At 30.5% G+C, this 18,431-nt stretch overlaps 2 protein-coding genes across 26 annotated transcripts in view; one reads left to right on the forward strand and one right to left on the reverse strand.

Annotated features, from left to right (window-relative positions):
* The window catches only part of LOC139510198 (costars family protein ABRACL-like), a 90,229-nt gene that overhangs the window by 32,419 nt on the left and 39,379 nt on the right, over positions 1-18,431 (reverse strand). The window lies entirely within an intron of this gene.
* Positions 1-18,431, forward strand: part of LOC139510184 (centaurin-gamma-1A-like) — a 72,954-nt gene that overhangs the window by 25,866 nt on the left and 28,657 nt on the right. For 10 of the 25 annotated variants that reach the window (XM_071296612.1, XM_071296619.1, XM_071296615.1 and 7 more), the window contains exons 4-8: positions 206-291; positions 1,500-1,641; positions 7,239-7,373; positions 7,984-8,201; positions 8,666-8,785. In XM_071296612.1, coding sequence (XP_071152713.1) covers positions 206-291; positions 1,500-1,641; positions 7,239-7,373; positions 7,984-8,201; positions 8,666-8,785 — 701 coding nt within the window. Of the gene's footprint in view, positions 1-205; positions 292-1,499; positions 1,642-7,238; positions 7,374-7,983; positions 8,202-8,665; positions 8,786-13,882; positions 13,982-15,883; positions 15,983-18,431 lie in introns of all 25 variants that reach the window. The other 15 variants (XM_071296613.1, XM_071296607.1, XM_071296611.1 and 12 more) reach the window with 2 other exon arrangements.

Consider the following 18,431-nt stretch of genomic DNA (forward strand, 5'->3'; position numbering starts at 1 on the left):
GAACTTGGTGCTCTCATTTAACTTTTTTAAGAATTGCAGTATATGCAACTGTCTACATTAGTAATAATACATGTTAAGTTTTTTTGGTCCACATCATTTAAATCTAATAAACTACTCTTCTTATCTTTTCACCAGTGATTTTGATCACTTTCATTATATGTTGCAATGCAAATATTGAAATCCAGATTAATTAATCTTTTGATAGGTGGTCGTTTCAAAAAAGAAGTAATCATAGATGGTCAGAGTTACCTACTCTTGATAAGGGATGAAGGAGGATCACCCGAAATGCAGGTTTGTATTATAATCAATACTATAAAGTTATTGAGATTGGATGGCAGGTTTTTTGAAAAAAGAATGTTATTTATTCCTTATTTTTTCTTACGGGGATTGTATAATGCTACCATGTCATCGTCGTCATTCGAAGACATTTGGTAGGGACAATATTTAAGTTTAAGGGCATACGATACAGTTACAGGGGAGGTAATGACGTTTCTAACGTAAAATGTTATTTTCGCGACGTCAAACTGTGACATATCGAGAAAAGATGCATTTTGTATGTATTAAACTGGAACCAAATAAAAGCAACAATAGTTTATGTTTTAACTAGACATTTATAACCTGATTTACAAAGGAAAAATCAGTTAGTGATTTGGGGATGAACTGCAGGCATGCCAAATAGTGTCCTTCATTAACATGAAAACACTTTGACAATTTTCAAATTTAGATATGTTGTTTCCTGTGACTAAATGAAGGTCAATATAAAAAAAAAGATGTGGTATGATTGCCAATTAGACAACTGTCCACAAGAGACCAAAATGACACAGACATTAACAACTTTAGGTCACCGTACGGCCTTCAACAATGAGCAAAGCCCATATCGCATAGTCAACTATAAAAGGCCCCGATATGACAATGTAAAACAATTAAAACGAGAAAACTAATGGCCTTATTTATATAAAAAAAATGAACGACAAACGAATATGTAACACATAGACAAACGACAACCACTGAATTACAGGCTCCTGACTTGTGACAGGCACATACATTAATAATGTGGCAGGGTTAAACATGTTAGCGGGATCCCAACCCGACAACAAAGTTTATTTTCAGTATGTTAGCTTTTCTCCATGATTTATAGCTGAGGCTGCACTTTCCTAAAAATTAACCTTTACTTTAGTTTGTCTCAACCAAATGTTACACAATGCTTATTACGACAAAACACAGATGAAGTTTCAATTTTGTGGCATCATTTCATTTTTACTGTTCTAGAGTAGTTCCTGTTTACAAATGGAAAAATTGCTGTGTTTTTAGATTTTAAATGTCAAGAAACGTATTCACTTTACTTACTACCACAAAACTCAGATCCAGAACAAATTTGGGTAGAATCACATTTACAGTTCTTGAGTTATGTCCCTTTATAACTTTATATGCAAGCAGTGGCATCATCTGTGTCCCATGGATACATTCTCCCATTTATTTTTGTTATTGTTTTATTACAGTTTACACACTGGGTTGATGCTGTGATATTTGTGTTCAGTCTGGAGAATGAGATGAGTTTCCAAACAGTGTACAGTTATTTTGCCAAAATGGCCCATTACCGCAATGCTGCAGAAATCCCTTTGATACTAGTTGGCACTCAAGGTATGTTGTTATGTTGTTCACACCATGCAATCTACTAGAATTAACATGATCAAATCTGTTGGTCTCTAGATGTTATTGTATTAAAACATATTTTTTTATACATCTGCAAAAAATGTTTTGGATCGTTTATTGCTTTAACATCTGTTACGGCCAGAAATTACCTTTAAATTGTAGCCAACAAAAGACACAAATCAATACTAAAGTTTAACAATATTTATTATACAAAAGTTTACAAGAAGTATTACATAAATATTACTGTCAACTTAACTGTCAAAATATGAGTCCAATCTTTTATCTTTATCTGTATCCGGATATCTTTCGGAATCCAATCTGAATATTACGGTCACATTCCAGTATGATGTTGTTTTCAGAATAAAAATGTCAATCCAAATGCTATGAATATTAATGTCTATCGATGTCTAAGTCTAAATCCAAGAGTGAGTGTTTAACTTTAGTGTCTGTATATATATAATTGTCAAGGAAAATTCTAGAACAATCTATACTGGAACATCCTAGAAAGTTACAATGGAAGTTTCTAGTAAAATGTAGAAGTTTATATAAGGCATCGTTTATTAGGATCATTCTGGAAAGTTCCAATCATTCTGTAATTGTTCCAGTGATTTCTAAGCTGCACAGTTCTAAGATTATTCTGTAAACAACTATCAGGCCATACAACACAAATTAGGCCAACATAAATAAATACAATAATTACAATATTATAACACATCTTTTTCGTTCGTCCTTGTCATTTGGTTTCCAGACATAACTTAAGTTTGAAGTGTATGGATTTCTATGAAATATAATCAATAGGTTCAATACCACAAAAGGAAGTTTGGTATAGTTTGGGGGGGGGGGGGGGGGACAATATTTTTTCTCTCAAGATTTAAGAAATTTTCAATTTTCCAAAGAAAAATTAGGGGTCACAATTGAGTTTGCTATTTCTTCATTTCTTTGTATGTAGTGTGAAAACAGATTATTTTGCAACAGCACAGTGTTTTGCACCAATGCAAGAAATCTTAAATAGAATATAAATTCAAATCATATAACCAATGTTAAGTTCTTTGATTACATTTATACTGTGTCAGAAACCTATAATGTGTCCAACATTTAATTACAATCCAAATTCAGACCTGTATCAAGCTTGAATATTGTGGCCATTTATGCCCCAACTGTTCAGGTTGTACCTCTGCTGTAGTATCCAGCTCCTCAGGGTAGCAGTTTATTTATTGTATAAAATTTTAAGTGGTCTTATAAGCTTTTGAAAAGAAATGACATCTCAGGGTAAAATATAGATTGTTTTCATCACTGGCCAAACTAGGTGAGTGACTTATAGAAATTACTAGCCAAGAAAGTTTGCTAACCCAACATTTTGAGGTTACAATGGAGTACAATTCCTCATTTTTGGTGAATATATGTAATTATAAGTAACTGACGGATTTATTACACAAGATTATTCTTATGCAATCAGACTTTTAACACCAGTTTTGATTGGATGGTGTCTGCTGTCAATTTCAGAGTAAAGAGTCATTGTTACCAATTGCCATCAGCGTTACCAATTGCCAATTGACATTTATTTTACTACTGATTTATTTTGGGTATTTTACAAGTATTGTATGAGAAAAGGAATAAAATAACTGAATTTGGAGAGTTGACATTGTCCATAGATAGTAGTGGATAACTAAAGTGCCAATCATGAGTTTGCTGATGATGGTCTCATCAAAACTGTGATATTATAGCCACCCAATACAATGTCTATCAATTAATCATGTAACCAGGGCATCATTGAAATCCTCAAGATTTAAGGTCTGATTGTCAACATTGTCAATTGTAGTTTGGATGTCAAACTCAGGTTGTTCAGTGTGCTTTAACTTGACCCAGCCATATTTTGAAAATGTACTCAAAAAAAGTCTTCCATTAAACTATATAAGGTTTTATATTCCACTTCACTCTTAGGCCAGGTTTTTTTAATTTGTTGGTTTACGGATCCGCTGACCCAATTTTACCGGTTTGCAGAATAAAAATAAATTGACTTTTCATGCTTTTTCATTCCCCACGACCCTAACAAATACATTGTCCCTGAAAAATAAATAAAATATTCTTTTTTATGAAATGAAATGCATTCAACATTAAAAGAATTGATAACACTTTCTGTTGTGAAAAATAAAATTTCCAATTTACATATCTAAAAATAGACAAATGAAGAAGTTAAAGTCCAATCAACTTGAAACTTAGTAAACATGTTCCCTATGTCATGATCTTTCTAATTTTACTGCCAAATTAGAGATTTTATTCCATTTTCACAGTCCACTGAACACAGAAAATGATAGTGCAGATGGGGCATCCGTGTACTTGGGACACATTCTTGTTATGACTTATATCATAGTTTATATGAGAAATGTCAGTGCCAATCAATTAATCATAAAAGAGTTTGTCCCTTGAAAACATTTTATATGGGAAATTGCATTATTAGCGCTCTCATGTATATAACTATTGCTAGAATTTTATGAAAATTATATAGAATTTTTATATTATAATGTCTTGAAGAGTATATATAAGTGCTGATCAATTATGCCCTTTGAAACAATTATTATAAGGACAATTGCAATTTTATTGCTCTCATGTGTTCAATTCTTGCCAGAATTTTATGAAGCTTATATCATAGGTTTATACCAGCAATGTCTTTGAAACCTTCATAATAAGTTTTGATCAGATATTTTTAAGGAGTTATGCCCTTGGATATCACAATGCATTTGCTCTGGAGCCTTTATTTCTCTTAAGATATTAAAAAAAAATTATTAAAGTGTTTTTTCCAGTTATTGCCCTTGTATCTTGAATAGATGAAATATGTGCAACACAGGGGACTGTGTAATTCTGTTCTTTTATTTACCTAGGGGAACATTTCAGGCGTTGAGATTTTTATGTTTCGTCTAGGGGCTTCCATGCCTTTTTCCCCCTGGTCAATAATCCAGACCTTTAGAAGGTCTTTCAGACTTTTTCTTAGCACTTGCATGTTGTACTGCTTCAGCTTTTGTAACTTTTCTTTGTTCTAAGACTTGGACAATGACAGAAAGTTCTCTTGCGTCACGGTGAGAGTCATATAACTGCATGATGTCTTCCTTACTCAGAGTATTATAATTTTTAAAGTCAGAGTGACGAGATTGTTGAGTTAATCTTAGATCACTATGTTCTACTCACTATTTGAAATTATATAATTTGTGTTGTGTTACAGCCTTAGAAAAAGATTAGGCTTCGGATAAGGTTATCATTGTACACAGGTTTTGTCTGCATGATAAAATCACTCAACTGTAAAAAAAATCACTACACATTATTTCAAAAAGAAAACAAGCTGGTTGATGTTCTACTTAAAACAAATTCTCATTTCTTATAGACTTTACTACTAAAGTTTCAATTATTCTTCACAGATTCTACAGAGTTGGATTTACCCCTTTTCTGAGAAAAAAAGTTGCTTATATAGGGAATCACTGAAGCATAATTGGAGTGTGCCCCCTCTTAGGCAGTTAATGGGCCCCCACTTATGAATGAAATATGGGTCCTTCACTGTTCTAGTGGTGAATGCTGGCAAGCAAAGCTGAAATTTAACTATACACTTAACTTTACATTCAATTTCAAAAAGGAAACTAAATACATGCAAAAGTCAGCATAGGATTTATGATTATTTCTTCAAGAATTGGTATGCCACCCCTCTGTTGCTGTATTGCTTTAGTCCTTGGTGAGCCAAATAACTAATTTATAATGAGAAATTAATTGAATCTTTCCTTGTAAGCTAATGAACACTATTTAGACTGAAAGTTGTGTCAGGGATTTGATCTGGATGAACAAAGCTGAAAGCTACATGCATTGACATTTCAAGGAATATTTCTTCCTTCCCTTTGTACCATAGATAATATGGCCACTTGTCTGTTCCTAATAGACTTAGATCATTAGATCTTTATATCAGCTTGGGTGCAAATACTCTGGGATAGGGTTTATTCAATAAGTGAAAGTTTTTAGCCTGAAAGGGAAAGGGTTAAGGTCTCAAAAAATCAAATTTGATTCACATTGCAGAGAGAGAAATAGATGAATTAAATCCTGTAGAATAAAAAGTAATGTTGTGCATGTGTTGGGAGAAATCATATGTTGATTAGCAAAAGATAAACGAAAATACATTCCAAAATCTGCATTGCATAAAATGATAGGTATCAAGCTGTGACATGCTTATGTCAAATCTTCAATCAATTTTGATTATGCATCATGAAAACTGTAATCATTAAAATGAGAGGGCAGCTAAATTCCTGGTGAAATTTGAACCATTCTTTTAACTGATTGATAAAGTTATCTATGTATCCAGGGGTTTTTGTAGTACAACTGTTTAGTATGAAGGTTACTGTGTTCTTTCATGTCATTTCCAAAAAAACGTTTTAACCAGCAACAGGAAATACTTAATGCCTGAATCAGTAGACGCCTCATTGTGTGGAATTGTAAGTTGTTTTTATTGTTATTTGTTCTAGAGATTCTTAGATGGCATTTATCTTTACACAGGACAAGATTTATGTTATAAGATTTGTATCACAAGTTTTTGTATTAAAAGACATTTGTACACATACAAAGATTAATCTGATAAGATTGTAAACAAACAATAATATTGCTCATAGTATTCCTTGTTCAATGGGGAAAGACGTAGTTCTAACAGTCTCTACTATATTGCTTCTTCCTCTAATGAAGTTGTTGAAGAAAAAAACTGTTACTAACAGTATTCTGTCTGCATATTGGACTTTATTTTAACATTCTGGGCTACTAGATTGAAGGAAATTATATGTCCATTTAACCAACTATAAATGCAATTTATAGTAAGCACATTTTTTTTCTGACATCTGATTTCTGATTTCCAGCTGTATGTTGGTGTTTATTTATTAAAAAGATCTGTGTATAAGATTTTTAAAATGAAATTAGATATAAACTTGATTTCAGTTAGAGAAAAAATATGAAAAGCAAAGCAGTTATAAAAGGAGATGTCATCATGCAATTTATTAATTGAGTGCATACATTTTGTTTTAGAAATAAATCCCTTGAATCTGGATATTTTTCTAAAGCTCTTGAATATTAAAGTGAAGAAATGCATTAAATTCATGCCTGGCTTATTGATTGAATTACACATGTTGTCACTCACTATAATTGAAATCAAAATTTATGCATTATCATTTGATATTGCAACACATATATATTAAATTGAACTGTCTTAAAAGTCTTAAAGGTATCCTTATTAGATTATGTATTATATTTCTCTCACCCGACCTTAAAATCAATGTGAGCTTTTTCGATGAATTGGCATGTATTTTAAACTTTTTCAAAGTTCTTCTCCTCTGAAACTACTGAACCAATGTCAACAAAACTTGGGAGTGAATAATCCTATCTAGTTTAAACTTTGTGTTTTATCTCAGTTTAAGCTTATTTTTGTCATTAATGTAATTAGATGTAACAATAGACACTATATATATATTAAGTTTAAAGTTTATCATTAATGTTCAATAAATCTATAAATGGCTTATGATGTTATGTGTGTATATAGATGATCCAGTATATTATTTTGTATTTTGCAGATGCCATCAGTGAAAGCAATCCCCGTGTTATAGATGATACCAGAGCCAGAAAACTCGCCAATGACCTTAAAAGATGTTCATATTATGAGACATGTGCAACATATGGTTTAAATGTTGAAAGAGTGTTTCAAGATGGTACTCTATTAATTTTATGCCCTGCCTAAAGTGATGTTTTTTTTTTGTAGGGGGATAATATTTTTTCTTGTCTACATTTGTCCTTTTGTCATGATACAGTATTACCTTTCAGATTATAACCCATATTACAGTTCTACCCATTTTTCATGGTTCACTTAACATTTAAATAGGAAATTGGTACATTCTAAGGATGATATTTTTGGTTCAGGTATAATGAAGATCTGTCAGACATCTTCTTCCTGTTTTTTTGCTGCATTGAATAAAGAGTTGAGTATGCTTAATAGAACAAAGCTTGCTCTGTTGTAAATACTGTTTAAGTTTATATGATACCTTTAGTAAAACTTTCATCTAAAACTTTGACCATGGAATTCAATCATTATCAGTATCATTATCAGTAAAACAGGCAAGACACTTACTTCCATGTCTGGAGTCTAGCATTTTCACAGGTTATATTTTTGTTTTATTAAATATATTAAACTGGTCAAATTTGTACAGCATTTTGTATTTTTTGCCTCTTCTAGCACACGGTTTGTAGTTACATGATTTCTATATTCACTTATGATGTAAGGTCAAATTTTTCATTAATAAATTTGCCATCTTTGTATTTCAGCTTGCCAGAGAATAGTCCAAACTCGTTACCCATCACTTTCATCATCACCAATGCCAAGTGTTCCTATGACCCCAGTTCATTCTCATAGAGCCTACTTCATATCCCAATCTAATGCTAGCAAACCATTCGATACACACAGTACCAGTAGTCAGTCAACATCAAGTTCTGGTACCCTTGTCACAGTAACACCTACCAGCAGTACCAGTAGTATTGTACAGGTATTCAATTACACATGATTTGAATTAAAGAACCAAAGTCATCATACAGAAAATTAAGATATATCATTGAGTTAATGGCAGATAATTTGTTCATGTTATACATACAATAAGCCTCAATTTAACTATTGATGCTAGATACAATACAAATAAGAAGATGTGGCATGATTGCCACTGAGACAGCTCTTCACTGGAGACCAAATGTTTTTAGATTTTATCAATTAGTGGTAGCCATATGGCCTTCACAGATCAAGTTCATTTTAGATGGTTTCACTTGAGCTGTTCTTAAGTTATGTTCTTTGGCAGAATTTGATCTATATTTACAAGCGAGGCATCTGTGTCCTATGGGCACACTCTTCACTTATTTTGAAACATTTTGGTAGCAGGGGAGATGGTATTAATCTGTGAGATCTTCTTAAAGGCTCTGTTTGGTGATTATTTAACCTAATCTGTAAATGTTTTTGTAGAGCCAAAGTAACTTAAAAGAAGAAAAAAGTAAGGAAAAAGAAGGAAAGTCAGAGAAACAAGATAAAATTGATAGAAAGAAAGAAAAACAAATGAAGCAAGAACAGAATCAGTTAGATGAGGTAGTCATAATAATATGTTCAATATTTCCTATCTACTCATTAACAGTCAAAATATTACTTGCAAAGTTCATTTGCATTGTTAATGTTACAAAACATATTTTGGAAGTTCTTTATTTTTTGGAAAGATTAGAACTTGTTCTAAATCTTTACTTAGGCACCACCCTCCCTAACAACAGGACAGGTTAGCTACTGTTACTAAATGTATTCACACTGAAATATAGTTCCCTATGGTTCTTTTGTATGTGCACATAATACACATATAAACTGAAAAAAAACTGGGTATTTTATTGGAGCAGTTCATTCAAGAATGTATGTCATTAAGGTGTGTTGATGTGCAGGCTTTTTATAAAACATTTTTATTAGGTAACTGGGTATTGATTCAACTAGTATGATTGACAACTGTCATTATCACTAAACAATCAGAGACAAGGTGGACCTTTAATTACAATGCCCCACCTCCTAAACTGCCAATCAAATTGACCACATTACCTATCAACCTCAGTCTTACATAATTATACAGACCACTCAATATCCATGTAATTCTTAATACACAAGTATTTGACCTCATAATTGAATACTCAAATGTGTATATTAGATGTTTGATATTTATAAGGATGATAGATTTATTTATTGCCAATTACTTTTGATCAACATTACATAAAGTGATTCTGTAAATATTATTTGAAAGATAAATGATTAATGGATTAACAAGATCTTAAAAAAAATGAAATATGAATATAAATATGAATAAATAAAAGGTATTCAAGTAAGGCCTATAATTTACTTGATAAATTTCCAATAATTGTCTGTAATTATCAACAATTAAATAAGTACACTTTTTTTTAATCAGGAATTGGCTTGAAACAGTTTTAAAATTTTAAAACTTTTCACTATTACAAACCATTTTTTATTAGTTTATTTCCCATCAATCATTATGTCTATTTTAGTCATTTGAATTTTTATTAGAAGTGAATATATATTTTTGCAATCAAGAAAGAATCCACATTTCAATAAGTTTTTTAATTGGTTTACGTTGAAAAAGTACATTTTCAATGCCCTGTGTTGAAAAATACTTTAAAAATTGATCAAAAGGCACTCTACAACTTTTAATCTTCAATGCCATATAACCTCTGTTTCAACTTACAAAATGCCTCAAAACAACATTTTCAATTTTTTTTGTTGGCACTTTAAAGTTTTAAGCATTTGGTCCAGATTTATGTCTTACAAGGATAGTTGGTAACATTTACTAGAAGAATTTTTGCATTTTTTTGTTTTTTTAAAACATGTTCAGAACCGGCAATATAATATCAATAAGATATAAACTGCAGTTATATAATTGTGCAAATTAAGAGACCCATATTATTTAATTTGAGCTCATTTTATCCTTATACTGGAAAAGCAAGTTTCCTTCTTAAGACCTGCTGTAAATGCAATTTTCAGCAATAGTGCTTTATAAATGTTCATTTTTCCCCACCATACCATAATATGAAATAATTCAAACTACTCTTCTAATCTTTCCATCAGTGATTTCCATCACTTTGATTTAAACAAGAACTTCATCACAATATCTAAAGATTAGAATGAAGAATGGAGTTAGGTATTAAACTCATTTTCTCAGCATGTTTAGTTATTTAATAAGAAATAATGTCAACATTGAAAAGCGAAACGCAGGATCCAAACAAAGGACCCATGTTGTTGACTGATTCTAGTATTTGTTTATCACTTGGCTTCCATCGTTTCTTCTCTGTACCTGTGAAATAAATAGAGTTTTTTAAACAAAGATATTTTCGAAGGTAGAGACTGGAGTGATTGCCAACTTCAGGTAAACTTTTCATGTGACAAAGTAAATGGGGGTATGAAAATGATGCATTAAAAACCTTTTCTGAAAAGCTTTTATAGTCAATGTTAGTGGGACAACAAAAACACTTTGTTAATCACTATAACAAATATTTTTTATCTCAAGACTTTTTGTTTTATGTCTGAAATATTTTTAATAGTTTAGATGTATTTTATTGTTCAAAAAGGATAAATGGATTGAAACAAGATTATCAATGTAGTAATGTCATCTCCAAATTTTTTAATGTATTCATGAGGTTATAAATAGTGCTTATATTGTCATTTAGTAATAATATCATTTACTTCGTTAATTGGTTTGCCATGGTTTTGGACAATATTTCATAAAAACAGAAAAATATTATGACTACTTTTACTTTAAATCAGGTCCTGTCTACACATTAGTACATGTAGTCATAATACGTGCACATTTCTAAGAGTTGCAACTGTTCGTTTTAAAGATATTTTCTGCTGTTTGAATAATGTGTAACTTTATGGTACTATGCCCGCTTTAAAATGAACTTAAATAACTGGGAAACAGTTTCAATTTTCTTCAATAAAATCATGCAGGAAGTTTCTCATCTTAAACCAATTGTGCTCATTACTCAATACTTTTAATTGAAAGCAAGCTAAAAACTTTTTTAAATAAGAAAAAAAACCATTAAATGTGTGAATTTACTGGACATTTCCTAAATAACTTTTTTGAGGGTTGGAAAATACAAGATTTTTGTAAATGACATTTAGAAGCCGCCTATTGATAGCCACAGTTGTTTATAAACATCTGACCCCCTTGTTGAACTTTACCTAATTCAAGTAACTCATAATTCAAATATTTTTTCATCTGAATTTTTTTGATGGCACATTATATTTTATCATGCATAGTTATTTTTAGACATATTTTCAAATAACAGATCACATCAAATCATTACGCTATTAAAAATTTGGTTTATATATATAAGGAATTTACCATTGATTTTATTGCAAGAAATACTTTAGGAAAAGCAAGGAAAAGAATTTTCTTTATTTTATTCTGTTTGTACAATTTTTTTTAATTTATTCTACAATTCTTGTCTCGAAATTCAAATCTGTATCTTAGATACTGTAAACAATAAGTCAACTATATTTGGTAAATGGAATGCTTGTTAGATGTACCCATTTGTCTGGCAGGTTTCATCTGACTTTGTTTTCTTTTCCATGGTACATTGGTCAATTTTAAGTTTCCACGTTTTTTTGGGTTCTATTAGATTCTATAAGCAATAACAATTTTAAACCTATTAACTATTTTTTTGTGTAGAAAATGATTTTTAGGTGTACATATATGTCTGGCAGGATTCGTCTGATATTGACCTCATTTTAATTGTTTATTGGTCAATGCTCAATTTTTACAGCAAGATCTGTTTCTCATATACTATAAACAAAAGGCTAAATATGGTATGTTTGTTGTGTGAATATGGCAATCATTGATAATGTAAAGGTTATATGATACTTGAAGTAAAATCTTCATATTACACAATTTTAACATAAATTTAATCATGATAGGTAAAGCAGGCAAGCCATTTTAGTGTGATCACTCTAGCAAATATTGTGGATAGAAAACATTATATTTGATTCCCCTGATGCTAAGCATATGACAATTTTAAAGGTTTGCCCTATTTAATCTGTATGTAGGACCCGTTCTCTAACTTAACTTTGCCTCTACCAAATGAAATTAAACTTGTACACAATGCTTATTACTGCCAAACTCAGATCAAGTTTCAAATTTAAGGTGTTTTCAAGTTATGTCCCTTTATAAATGTAAAAAATGCTGAATGTGCCTTTACCATATTCTGACTTTAGTGTTGCCAAATGTTTTGAAAATTATCACCATTTAAGATCATTTACTGTAATTGGCTAGCCAAACAACAAGCGAGATGCATGACTGGCAATCTTGCAAGACCACTGCAAACACAACTTTTTATTAAAATTGAAATTTCCAATATCATTTTCACTTTCTTTCATTTAAAGACATGGAATACTAAATCACATTAACTTAATTTTATGTTCAAAAACTTTGAAAGTTCTTATTGTTTTAGTGTTATTCTAACATTAACAATCAAGGTACACATTCACTTCCTAGAAAGACAAGTTTTTTTTTGAAATATGTTAAACAGATAGAATAGCAGAATTTAACATACATGTATGCTTAACAATACATTTTATTAAGAAACCAGGTTGGTGCAAAAAGTTTTTAAGAATTTCAATCTTAAGGTTGAGACAAAAGTCTTTTGAAAGGAAAAGTGATAAATAAGGTTTAAAAAAGATTCATCTTACATACTCCATATTCATATCAAAACTCCTCAGTTTAGTTTTTTGTTTTTTTTTACTTTCGGACTTCATAAACTAGAATACACATTGTAATTGTGGTTTGTGTAAAGCTTTATCTGTTGTACTTGGCTTTTCAATCTACCCATTTATTTGCCATTGCACCTTTTGAATTTATATTGCAGAGCTAGGTTACTCCTTTTCCAAAAAAAATATCCACTTTGATGAAAGGGGAGTAGGGACTGGTGCAGGGAAGAAGATTTTTTAATTTTTTCGATTAATTTGTAAATATTCATGAACTATGTTTTGATTTAAATGTTATAAACTGACAATCCTAAAAGGATCATTTATATAACAGTCTAATTTGATTTCACTCAAAACAAAAACAAAACAAAGTAATTACTTTCTGACAGATATCAGCTACAATGGCATTATACTTCATTGTTTCAGAATCTAATGCATTCTAGACAGGTTTTTGAGAAAAAAAAACATATACCAAAACTGGATTGGTTTAATTTACTGCCTAAAAAACAATGGAAATTCAATCAATGAGTTAATGCTAGTTTCACTTCAGTCTGATTAAATCAAACCTGTCAGCGCTCCCGTTTTCTGATATGTCCGGCCATATATAAATAAACGATAGCAAATAAGATGTTTGATTTTAATCAGACTGGTTTCACTTAAGTGTACAAAGAAACTTATGGCAGCCCTTTAGGTTCTGAAACAGTGCATTATGGTGCCTGTCTCCTACTCCCTGCAAATTCATATTTAAAAAAGAACTGGCAGCTTAAACAGAAAATGTTAATATCAACAATTTTTGTTACAGGTTAAAACACTTACATCAATGTTGTAAAAAAAAATGTTGTGTGGTGAATTTATTACAATTTATTTTTATGCTTCACATTTATTTTCTTCCCATTAGACTAATGCATGTTGCATGTTTTGTGGATTTTGTCATTGTAGGCTGACAGATGGGAAATAAATGATATATCTACCTCAACACCACTATCCTCACGTAAAAACAAGAAAATGTCTGTTATACAGAAGTCCAATTCATTCAGTGTAAGTCCACATTTGCTTGTGAAGTAACAAATCTTCCTGTGATAATTAGAGATTAGATTGTTTAATACAGCATGTTAACCTGCGTATAAAGATTACCTCTGTATAGTGTTCTATAGGAGTTATCTAGGAATTCAGTCAGAATGTCACTTTCCATTTTTATCATGCTTTTGTTACATGTGTGTGAAAAATAGCACAAATATTCATGAAAATACTCATTTCAACACAAATTGTTTTGGTAGCATTTTCCCATCACTAATTATTGATAAGTACTGAAGTATTGAAATTTTTTGGCAGTCTATGATATGAATATTGTCTTATTTTATCTGTATGTGGCCTTGCAGAGGTGATCTTTGTTATACAGAGTGTTGTTGCTGTCCTGCCCAAACAAATGGCTGTAGCTCTGTTAGTATGTGTTGCTCTGTGTGGTGTTAGAAAGAAAGAATGGAAGACTTTTGAAAGCTAGATTAAAAAATTCTTTTAAAAAAGTAACAATGTTTAAAAAAAATTTTTTTTAACATTTACAACATTGCAGGAACAGGTTCTAGATTCTAGATTCTTGATTTAAACTATTTCCTTGTTTAAAACCAGTGGATTTGGATATATTTGTTTATGCCCCATCAATGGAAGGGGGCATTGTGGTCTGCTTGTTCGTTAGGTTATTAGGTTAAAGGTAGTTTTCCTTTTGTAATTTTGGTTACAAGTAACACTTTTTTTTACACAAAAACACATGAATGTAACTCCTTGGAGAAGTTATGGCAAACTGCTCTCTTATTTGGTTTTAATCATTTGTAGTAGACATGTAAAAAATATCATATCATTATAAAAGCATTGGTAGGCCATACTATTTTGCCATAATGATTTCATAAATTTTACAGGAGCTATATTGACTTTATCATTTTGATTTTACTTTTTAAATGTTTTGAAACTTATACACAATGCTTATTACCACAAAACACAGATCAAGTTGAATTTTGGTTGCTTCACTTTAACCTTTCTAGAGTTATGCCCCTTTATAAATCAAAAAATTGCAACATACAACATTTTAAAAGGACATAACTCAAGAAAGAGAGAAGTGACGCTATCCAATTTTGTACTTCTCTCGTTCTTGAGTTATGTCCCTTTTAAATGTTGTATGTAAGCTGGGGCATCATCTGTGTCCATGGAGACACATTCTCCATTTATGTACTATAGTAATACAATGCCATCTTGTAAAAAAAAAATTCTCTGAGCCTGTTTGAAAGAAAGCTTTCATACATGTTAAGATTTTAAGTCATGATTAGTTGTATACCATACTTTACAGTCATTTCGAGTTTATAAGGGAGTTAAGGATTTTAACCCATTTTATTCTTTTTTCTTTTATAACAACTAAAAATGAACTCAGCACCTCTAAAAGTATTTGCCAGTGAGTCAGTGACTAATACCTTTTTGGATAAGGGTGCATTGTACAAGGGACTAATGATAAAAATCAATATATTATTTCATTTTAAGAAAGACCTCTCTGACAAAGACTTTTATCTTTGGGTGTTTTTTTCATTCTTATTAAAAAGTAAACGACACTCAAATCAGCTATGACAAGGAAACCCTCCTAGATCTTTTTAGAAATTGGTTCCAAGCATCAAAACATGTTGTTTAGTGTTTGATAATGAAGTGTTAATTGTATGAAAGGTTAATCTAGATGAATATTTGTTAGGTATATAGAAGAGAAGTTAAAAAGCTCCTTTAGAACCCTGATGCAATGTAAATCAAACTTCATTAAATTTCCCTTGGTTTTGTTTGTTGAAATATAAACTTAGCTATAGTCATGTAAACAATTCTGACTCTTTACTTTCATCAACTGTTTTCATTTTCTCATTTGGCTTTGTGATCTTTTTGCATGCAATGCTTGTTTTTGTTCATCCCCAGGGAGCAACAGAGCTGCGACAACAGACACTGCATCCTTCCACAACCACACCTATTTTGAGTCGGAAAAATTCAAAGTTTTTAAAATCGTCTTTCCTAAGTGTAAGTGATACAAACCACAGTTATACTAGAGTGGTATAGTTAAAACAATGCTAGTTCTAAAATACTAACAGTATTTAACCAATATATAACCACTCTTACCACTAGTGTACATAGAATCTCTGTTCATATTGGTTAATTGTTAAGAATGTTTCAAATTTATAGTATTGAAAGGAATAGGATGAATAGAATATAGATATGATCATTGTAGGATATTTAGTTTTAAGGAGTAATCTGTAAAGACTAATTTATGCAGATATGTTTGGTAGGTGGTTGATATAGCTCCCTGACTGATTTTTATTTTGGGGAAAAATATCAGTAAATGTGGCAAACTTTGGTTTGTTTACCTATTCAAATTTCACTATCATCTAGGATTTAAGTAACTGAATATAACCATATATTATATACAAGTATCATATTGGCGGACACTACTTCTATTTTAATAGTTCTAAAAATGAATAACATATATTAGTGTAGTCTGAATACATTGTTCTCTAGTTTTGTTCAGGTAAAATGAGGAACTCATTGATCAATAAAAATTCTTGAAAACTAAAATTTTATATAACTAACTTATGTATGTGTGTGTGTGCAATATTTCAACTGCAGTGTGGGTGTTGAGGCTTCATGTATAACTATTTTAAGGTATCATAAGTGATTTCTCCATGTTAAACTGGAAATTAAGAGAATTAAACGGAAAGTTATAGTGGTAGCTTATCTAACAGCAAAATGTCACCAAAACCATTTTTTTTAAATTTATCTATCAAGATTAACTAACAGATAGTTTCTTTCACTTGTGACATATACTATTTTCCAATCTAATCTACCTTTTAGAATTCAAACAAAAGCATGCATGATTGGCAATGAATCATACATGGTTTTCTCTAATTCTTAGCCTAGTATACTAGCTATAATTATACCCAGGATTTTGGAACAGTTGGTAAGAAGTGATAGGGAAGTATGTTTGTTAACTTGTCATTCTGACCAAGTGTATCTGCAACTGCTCCTGAACTGGTTGATAAAATTCTGTTAAATTTTAACAGTTCATGCAACTTCTTACATGAGTTATTGTCCTGAGGTAATCAAGTTTCCAATAAATTTTTTTATATTGTCTTTGCTTTGACAAATTTAAAAGAAATAGAGCATCATTGAATAGCAAAAATGATCAGCAAGATGTGATGTACAAATAAGTCAACACTGACATTTGTGCATTTTTGCCTATTATCTTGAAATCTAAAATAAATAGATTAAAACTTTAATAAGCAAAAATGCTCAGTAGGATACAAACTTGACTGAATTTGCCATTTAGATCTTTATAGAATTATTGCCCTTTAATGATAATTTTTTTTACAAAATAGTGGGAGATGCAGGTGAGCGACACAGGCTATTCACAGTTTCTAATTTATCTTAATATATTCAAGTATAAAGTTGTTTAGCTATTATATATTAGGACATTATAAATAAATTTCAAACTTTGCCTAAATCACTGATGATACCTTTACTTATTTGTGTAACATTTTTTGTTTAGTTTGTAGTTTGTGAGTTAATTGCTGTTTTGACTGTCAATGTCAGTTTGAATATTGTTAACTCTTATTGCATTAAAAGCTCTTTAGAATTTATTATTTTTACTTATGTTATGTTATATATTTTTTTTTTTTATTGTTTATTCATTTATTCATTTGAAGATCCAACATGTGTTATTTTTCATCAAGATTTTTATGAATCTTTATGAAAATATTTAAGATATTTTTATGATATTCTCTCTGTATGTCATTTCAGTTTTGCATTAGTATTAGTGGCTATGCTTGGGTAAAATAATAGTGGTTATTTCTATAGATATAAATCAAACCACAAGTGTACATATCTTCTAATAGTATCTGAACAGAGCTTTAAGTTGGATCATATATCTTCTAAACATTTTGTCTGCAACACAGTTTTCAGTCACTGAAAAAAAAGTTCATAAAATTTTTTTATAACCTTAGATCGATAAATTGATTTGAAGCTTCATGTTTCAGAGCAAGGGTCTGATTTGTGTACACAATTTTTTTGGTTTTTGGCAGTAGGCCGCAGTAAATAATTTTTATATTAATAATTAAGCTTAAAGGTCTAACATATATATAAAAAGTAATACATTTGTGAACTGAAATTAAATTTTGTTAGACGTGATGTTGAAAATTATACTGAATGTCAACAATATTGCTTTTAAGTAATATGTTTTTGTAACAATTTTTAGGAAAAGCATAATAATGTGCAATGAAAGAAAACTTGACAAAAATTTCACAACTACAGGGGTCATATGATACCACTGCTTGTGGATATTTTGTTTCCAAAGGTATCATAAGCTTGATAATTAACACCCCTTAGTTCATGCAATATCATTGATGTGGTCTGATTTCAAACCAATTTTGTATTTCCCAGTACACAAATTTTTCATCCATTTTTATATTAAAAGCAT

Source organism: Mytilus edulis, chromosome 2, assembly GCF_963676685.1.
Source record: "Mytilus edulis chromosome 2, xbMytEdul2.2, whole genome shotgun sequence".
Classification (NCBI taxonomy): Eukaryota; Metazoa; Mollusca; class Bivalvia; order Mytilida; family Mytilidae; genus Mytilus; species Mytilus edulis.